The sequence below is a fragment of the Sminthopsis crassicaudata genome, chromosome 2, assembly GCF_048593235.1.
Source record: "Sminthopsis crassicaudata isolate SCR6 chromosome 2, ASM4859323v1, whole genome shotgun sequence".
NCBI lineage: Eukaryota > Metazoa > Chordata > Mammalia > Dasyuromorphia > Dasyuridae > Sminthopsis > Sminthopsis crassicaudata.
The window spans coordinates 673,313,605-673,321,972 of NC_133618.1; the positions used below are offsets into that span (position 1 = coordinate 673,313,605).

At 39.5% G+C, this 8,368-nt stretch overlaps 1 protein-coding gene across 1 annotated transcript in view; it reads left to right on the top strand.

The window, feature by feature from the left end:
- The window catches only part of LOC141559055 (lipase member N-like), a 32,712-nt gene extending 25,056 nt beyond the window's left edge, over nucleotides 1-7,656 (top strand). The window contains exons 8-9 of the mRNA XM_074297096.1: nucleotides 512-583; nucleotides 996-7,656. Of these exons, the coding sequence (XP_074153197.1) occupies nucleotides 512-583; nucleotides 996-1,229 (306 nt within the window). The 3' untranslated portion in view covers nucleotides 1,230-7,656. The remainder of the gene's footprint in view (nucleotides 1-511; nucleotides 584-995) is intronic.
- The last annotated feature ends 712 nt before the right edge of the window (nucleotides 7,657-8,368 follow it).

Consider the following 8,368-nt stretch of genomic DNA (forward strand, 5'->3'; position numbering starts at 1 on the left):
TTCTCCTCCTGCTCCTCCTCCTCCTTCTTCTCTTCCTCTTCTTCCTTATTCTTCATCTTCTTTTTCTTCTCTTCTTCCTTCTCCTTCTCCCTTTCCTCCTCCTGTTCCTCCTCCTCCTCCTCCTTCTCCTCTTTTTTCTCTTCCTCTTCCTCCTTTTCCTCCTTTTTCTTCACATTCTTTTTCTTCTCCTCTTTCTCTAACTCCTCTTCCTTTGCCTTTGCCTTTTTCTTCTCCCTTTCCTCTTCGTGCCTTTGTGCGCCTCTGCGTCTGTTGTCTGGTCATCCCTCTCTTTGTCCCTCTTTTTCTCTGGCCCGGTTCTCCGTGTATCTGTGTGTGTGAGAGCCTGTGCTTCTGCCTGCCTTCTAAGACCCCATCCCCAATACACACCCACACCATAGGAAGACTGGGTTCTTCTTAAAGTGACATCATGAGCGGCACGGTGCTCTCTCCTATAGAATGCTTGCCTCTGAAGCTCCTCCATGGTGTAATTTATCATGTTTGTCCATTTCAGCTTTTCCAATCAGACGAGTTCCGAGCTTACGACTGGGGAAGTGAGGCCGAGAACAGGCGTCATTACAACCAGGTTAGCTTCTCCCCTGCAGATCAGACAGTCATAACCCAAGGAGTCCAGAGTTCTTGTCTCAGGGAGGCGAGGGTTGGGCTCCTCCAAGCGGATCTTCTCGTGGGTCAGGAGAATAGATTCTGATGAGCAATTAATTAGCCCCCAGTGCCAGGCCAATGTGGCTTGATGAAAGATGAGAGTAAGGTAAAACATAATGAATACTCAGAGCAGAATGGATACTTAATGGTTAAAAAAGAGCCTTGAGTGCAAGAACAAGTGATGTTATGAGTCGTGGAAAGATCTTAAAAAAGACAACCTCAATTCTTTCCTCTGTAAAGTTAGGGGCTCCCCATCAAGTCCCTTTCAGTCCTTTGGATAGCTGATACCAATTTCTTCTGAAAAAAAAAAAAAACCCTTGTTTCCTCCTGCACAGAGCCTCCCCCCACTCTATGACCTGACTACCATGAAGGTGCCCACCGCCATCTGGGCTGGTGGGAAAGACCTGCTTGTCGACCCTGTTGACGTGGCCAAGCTGCTCCCCCAAATCAAGACTCTCCAATTCTACGAGATGCTGCCAGACTGGAACCATATAGACTTCATCTGGGCCCTTGATGCACCCCAGCGGGTTTACAGTAAAATCCTCTCTCTGATGAGACAGAACCTATGAAAAAGGGTCAGTCATCCCGGAGGTTCAGAACTGATGAGCCCATCGGGGCACAGTCTATCAGCAGAGGCAGACTTTCCTTTCAGCCCCCTCACCTCTTGCACAGTACCCATTGGTACCATGCTGCCCAAACCTCCTCGAGGCCCCGGAGCCTCCTTCCCCTTCCTCTGAACTTTTGCTGGCTTGAATCTCATGTAAGATGCTCCATGAGATAGTGGAATTGGTGATCAGAGAGAAACCGTGTAGTCTCCCCAGTGAAGGAGGAAAGAAGGCAGGGGGGAGGAAGGGAACAAACACTTCCACAGTATCTGGGTGGCAGGGTTGAATCAAGAGACAGAAAGATCTGGTTTCAACCTCTCCTCTCTACACCTGGCTGTGTGATTCTGGGCAAGTAACCTAACCTCTCTGTGGCCCTCTCTCTAAGATTTTAAATAGAGTTGCAAGATTAACGTTGGTAAAAAGATCTCTGATGAAAGCACAGGGGAGAGTGAGACAGAGACAGACAAGACAGAGACAGAGAACAGAGACAAAGACAGAGACACATGGGGGTGGGGAAAGAGAAGGAAGATGGGAAGGAAGGACTAGTTATTACTAAGGGAAGAGAATAAGCATTTACATAGTACCTACTATGCGCTGAGAACTGTAAAGAAGTTTACCAGTGTTATCTCACCTGATTTTCACAACAACCCTGAAAGGTAGGAGCTATTATTATATTTGGATAGCACAGTGTCCCAGTGGATAGACCACTGAGCCTGGAGTCAGGAAAACTCATCTTCCCGAGTTCAAATCTGGCCTCAGACACGTACTAATTGTATGATCCTGAACGAGTCACTTAACCTTGTTTGTGTCGGTTTTCCCATATGAAAAAACATCTGGAGAACATAATGGCAAACAACTCCAATATCTTTGTGAAGAAAATCCCAAATGGGGTTACAAAGCATCAAGAGTGACTGAAAACAACTGAACAACATTATCTTCATTTTATAGATGAGGAAACTGAGGCAAGTAGAAGTCACACAAATAATGTCTGAGGCTGGATTTGAACTCAGGTCTTTTACTGAATCCTCCTCCTCCTCCTTCTCCTCCTCATATAATTTATCAAACTCTTTTCTCCAGTGCTAATTCTTGTTGTCATCCAATCATTCAGTTATGTCCAACTCTCTGTAACTCTGTGGACCATAGCACAGCAGGCCCTTCTATCCTCCTCTATTTCTCAAAGTCCCTTTCCATTTATGTTCATTTTTTTGCATGACACTCTCTGCCCATTTCATCCTCTGCCATCCCCTTCTCTGTTTGCCTTCAATCTTTCCCAATATGAGGGTCTTTACCAATGAGTCTTCTCATTATGTGACCAAAGTATTTAAGCTTCAGCTTCAGTATTTTACCTTTTAGTGAATAACTTGAATTAATTTCTTTAATTATCAACTGATTTGATCTCCTTGCTGTCCAAGGAATGCTCAAAAGTCTTGTCCAGCACCACAACTCAGAAGCATCGATTCTGTGGCAGCTCTCTTTATAATAAGATTCTTGGGGCAGCTAGATGGCACAGTGGAGAGAGCATTGGCCTTGGAGTCATGAGAATTTTATTGGAAATCTGACCTCGGACATTTGACACTAGCTGTGTGATCCTGGGCAAGTCACTTAACCCCAATTGCCTCATCAAAAAATAAGACTCTTATACCTATACAAGAAAAATGATAACCTTGATTATGTGGACCTTTGTCAGCAAGGTGATGTCTCTGCTTTTTAGTCTGCTGTCCAGATTTGCCATTGCTTTCTCTCCAGGAACAGAGTCTTTTAATTTCATGGCTGCAATTACTGTTTGCAGTGATCTTTGAGTCCAAGAACATGAAATCTAACTCTGTAGCCATTTCTTCTTAATTTATTTTCCAGGAAGTGATCTTAGATTGCTTTGACAAGTTCTTAGCTTTTTTATGTTAAGCCTCAAGACAGCTTTCACATTCTCTTCTTTTACCTTCATCAAGAGACTTCTTAAATCTTCACTTTCAACTGTTAGACAATATAATTAGCTGACGTGATCATTTTGTCCTAAATTTCTAGCAGACAGAGGAGACGTCCCCTTTTGCTCCTCTTTCATAGTGATCAGAAAACGAACCCCAACTTCTGCTGACTCTTTGGAACATTTCATACCACATAAGAGGTCACACAAATAAAAAATGTCTGAGCCAATAGGATCCATGTTCCAGACACTGGAGGCCTTTCCATCATAATACTGGAAAACACTAGATCTGGAGCCAGGAAATCCAGGACAGATTGCTTCCTCATTCATTCACTGTCTGTGTAAATTGTGACAAGCAACTTCTCTTCGGTCCTCAATTTCCTCATCTGTAAAACCATTTCTCACTTTCTGATGCCATGATAAAAGTGGCTCTTTTCAAGGCAGCTACCTCCTGCATCCATGGGTAGGAATGGCTCTTCCTTTCCAAGTCCTATAATTTGTCTTCAGTAATAAACCAGTATTTCTATTTTCAGTGAAGGGTGATGATTCATAGGCTCCATACCTCACTTCCCTGTTTATCATGGGGCCCTGGGAGGAGAGCTAGATTTGTAATCAAAGGCTGTTATTGAATCATTTCAGTCATGTCCAATGCTTGGTGGTTCCATTTGAGATTTTCTTGGCAAAGACACTGGAGGGGATTGCCATTCCCTTCTCTAGCTCATTTTACAGATGAAGAAATGGAGGCAAGTAGGGTGACGTGACTTGTCCAGGATCACACAGCTAACAAATGTCCAAGGCCAGATTTGAACTCAGATCCTCCTAACTCTGAGGTCAGTATTCCATCCACTGCGCCAAAGACTTGGGTTCAAATCCCCGATTTGTTATTTATTGTGTGACATGGAGAAGTCTCAGTTTCCTCAAGTGTTGAATGAGAGATTGAATTCAGTGGTTTCCAAGGTCCCTTCAAGCTCTAGATCTATGATACTCTGGTGCTTTTTTACCCATGTTCTCTGTGTAGATTTTACAAGTTTCCACAATAGTTGTGTGAGGGAATGAAGAAAAATCCAAATTGTGAATAACTGGTAGGGCCATACAGACTCACCTCCTACCTTCCCACAGCCACCTATATATTCAGCTGTAACCAGCAATTGCAATCCTTTGAGGGGACTAAAAAATGTCAAGAAAAGAAAGCATGGTTCCCTTCTCTACTAATCCCTAGAGAAAGCAAGAAGGTCCTTTTTCTCCCAGAAGCCTTTGTGGATTGTGGTCCCTACTCAACTCTCTCTTGTCTCTCACAAGTCAGCCTTTTCTAGAATGCATTTTCCTTACAAGGTAATGTATCACAATATCTGTCTAATGTCTTGGATCCCTATTGGACGGTGACCTTGATGAAGGCCGGATCTCTTCATATCTCAACTCTGTGTCTCCCAGAGCATCCACATGATTTTATAGATTGTATCCCCAGGAAGGCAAGGACTGTTTGCTTTTTGTCCTTGGTAATGGGGGTCTGCAACCCACATCCCTTTGCTGGGGATTTTTCTGGAAAAGTTGGGGCTCAGTCCTATCTGCCAAATGAGACATTTTAGGGCTGCCTATGTGACTATCCAGAAGGCTTTGACGGGCCTTGGCTATCTCTTTTGCCTCCTTGTTCCTCGTAACTGGGCTCTCTATGTCCAGTGAGACGCCATACTGAGGAAGGAGAAATCTTCCTTCGGGTCCCCCAAAACCAATCTTCAGTCCTTGGCCTCTGCATTTGCCCTTTTCTGTTTTAGGTGAAGGAGATTTAGCTGAAGGGCAGAAGAGGAATCCAGGGAGAGCAGTCCAGGTTTGGATTTGCAGCCTGATGCTGTTGGGCTTGTCAAGGAAGCTTGACAGATAGTGGGGGAGCAAGAGGGGCCCCAAGCTGAGAGCAGAGACAGTTCCAAAGTTGGGAAGATATCTCTGCATTAGCCTGGTTCTGGTCTGCTATTCCAGTTCTGGCAAGCAAGTCCTCTCTCCCAGGAAACTCCCAAATGGGATCACAAAAAGTGGGACATGACTGAAATGATTAAACAGCATTCTCTTCATTAGGCCATATTAACCTTTATTCCCTCAGGTTTAACTTTAATTTTTCTACAGGGGCAGTTAGGTGACACAGTGGATAGAGCACCAGCCCTGCCTGAAGTCAGGAGGATCTGAGTTCAAATCCAACCTCAGACAATTAACACTTTCTGTCTGTGTGACCCTGAGTAAGTCACTTACCTCAGCAAAAAAGCAAAAAAAAAAAAAAAAAAAAAAAAAAAAAAAAAAGATTTCTACAGGCTTCTTGGCCCGCTCTACACTCAGAGCCCACTGACTAAGGATGTACATACAACAAGGAATAGACAAAAGATACGGACACTGGTATGCATAATTAGAACCAAGCCAAAAGAAAAGAACAGTAAAATTGCAAAATATGAAAGACAATGCCCTCTTGTGGTAAGAGTGAACTTCCAAAATTCTCATCAATAAGGTTATAAATCCCTTCTCCTTAATTTTATATGCAATCAGTGCATGACATGCTCTTTTGAAAGAAACCAGGGCTGGGAGTCAGACCCTTTTGATTCCCAATTCTGACACAATGCATTCATATTATTTCTCTGAGCCTCACATGATTCATCTGGGAACGGGAATAAATCAAGTCAATCAATTCAATATTACTGTGTGCCAGGAGCCGTGTGCTGTGGAGAACACACCAACACGTAAAAAGAATTCAAAATAGAAACAAAATAATCCAAACCAAGCTGAAAGTTGCTGAAGCATTGCAGTAAACACTCATGGTATCCAGAAAGGCCACATGCGGCAGATGTAGCCCGTGGAATCGGAAATGACTGAGGAAACAAAGGGATTTATTAAACAATGTATTGTATGCCCAACTGCCAGACCAAACCAAGGCACCAGGCCTCCTTAACTCGACACTGGATTCTGGATACGGAAGGGACAGATTTTGATGCCTTAAAACAATTAATCAAATAAGATCAATGATTTTGGACAAATATTTTGGGTTTGTTTTTTTTTAATATAACATAAAGCAGCAAAATTTACAACATGCAGTTTTCTTGTGCCTCCTTCTCCCCCAAGTGGTGATTACAGTAAGAAGTTTTTGTACAGTGAAATTATTTTTTATATCAAACATTAGATAAATCCAAGAGTGATTGTTGGGCACCAAATTTCATATAAAAACAAAGTTTTTCATCATTACATTAGTTAAGACTCAATAAAACCAAAAAAAAAAAAAAAAAAAAAAAAAAAAAAAAAGACTTTGAAAGCAAAAGTGCTGCAATTGTTTCCATCCATTTCCCAAAAATCTATCTGTTTTTTCCCTTTGTGGTTAAATTATAGAAGAGAAAAAAGAAGCAAAAATAGATTTTTGCCTCTAATGAGTAAAGTATATTTAATTCTGGTCCAACCTTCAAATATACCAGGAAGATATAGCTTTTCAAGTCTAAGACAGATTTGAATAATCTCTGTATTCCATTAAAATTGGTGGCAATAGTGTTTGGTTTGGGGAAATTAATTACTTATCTAAAGCCAAGTGAAAGGTGTGAAAAGAAGGGAAATTGGGATTGTTTGATATTGTCATATAGTTAAATTAAGTGTTCTCTAGTGCATTGCTTGTCTGCTACTGAAGACCATCAAAATAATATCATAGAAATGCTATTTCCTCTGGAGACTCAGAAAAGCAAGATACTAATCTCTTGAGAGAATCTAGGGAGAAAAATATTATGAAGAAAATTGGTGGCTATTGCAGTCTGTTCTTCCTAGGAGAATTCAGTTTCTTTCTGAGCCTTGGGGTTAATGTGAATGGACAAGGAATTATTCTGATGACCTATTATGGTATTTAATCATCATTATAAAAGGTCGATATCCACACTCCCTAAAGCGTTGAATGTTTCTTTTTTAATGTTTTTGAGTATTGTACTGTTCTTTTTTTGTTTAAGTTCTTAAATTTATTTTAAACTTAAGTACAAAACAAGGAAAGGGGGAAAATGCCCTGAATATAGCAGAATACAAGAGAGGATTTGCTATAAAGTCATAAATTTCCATTTCAAGAAAACCTACATAATAAATATTATATATTGTTTTCAAAAATGTCCAGTTTTCTTTGCTTCATATAGGTTTTCTTTTATTCTCTTTTAACTTTATTTTCCCCTTCCTTTTCCACCCCCCAAAGAAGATTGCAATTAGGCACAGACATATGTATGTATCTGTATATATACTTATGTTCATATATACACTTATATACACATATATCTATAAACATACATATATACATTTACATATACATGTGTGGAAGATCATACTGTGATAATTCCCACTTGTCATCTGTTTCTCTGGAGGTAGATAGCACCTTCTTTCATAAGTCCAAGTCTTTCTAAATCAACCAGCTCAATATTATTTAGACAATAGCAATATTCCAACTCAATCACATTTTATCTGAGAGATGGTCCATGAAAGTTCTTTTTTCCATTTTTCTGCATCCCTTCTATTTTTGGCTGCATAGGTTTTATTTATACAAGAAAAAATTTTAATTTAAAATAATCAAAATTATCTATGCTATACTTCAACAATGTTTTCACCTTATAATATGGTTTAAGATCTGATACTACTGAATCTGCTTCATTTACATCTTTTTTCCTTTTTTTTTTTTTTGACATTCTTGACCTTTTATTCTTCTAAATAAACTTTGTTATTATTTTTCCTAATTCAGTAAGATAACTTAGTAAATTGATTGACATAATATTATATAGATATATTAGTTTGGTAAAATTGTCATTTTTATTATATTGGCTTTTATTTACCCACAAACAATAAATATTATTGCAATTATTTAGATCTTACTTTATTTGTATAAAAAGTGTTACGTGCTTATATTCATATAGTTTCTATGTCTATTTTGGCAATAATGCACTCAGATTTTTATTAATACTATCTAGTTATTCTCAATGGTCTAAAACAATATTGAATAATATGCCTGACATATAGTATAGTTTTCCTATTTTTCTCTTTTGATTAAATCTGTTTTATCTTTAACTTTGTCTGAAATTATGATTACTACCCCTGCTTGTATACAATAAATTCTACTCTTGACTTTTAATTTATGTTCATATGAATCTCTCATTTTTATAGCATTTCCTGAAAGCAGCATATCTTTACATTTAAA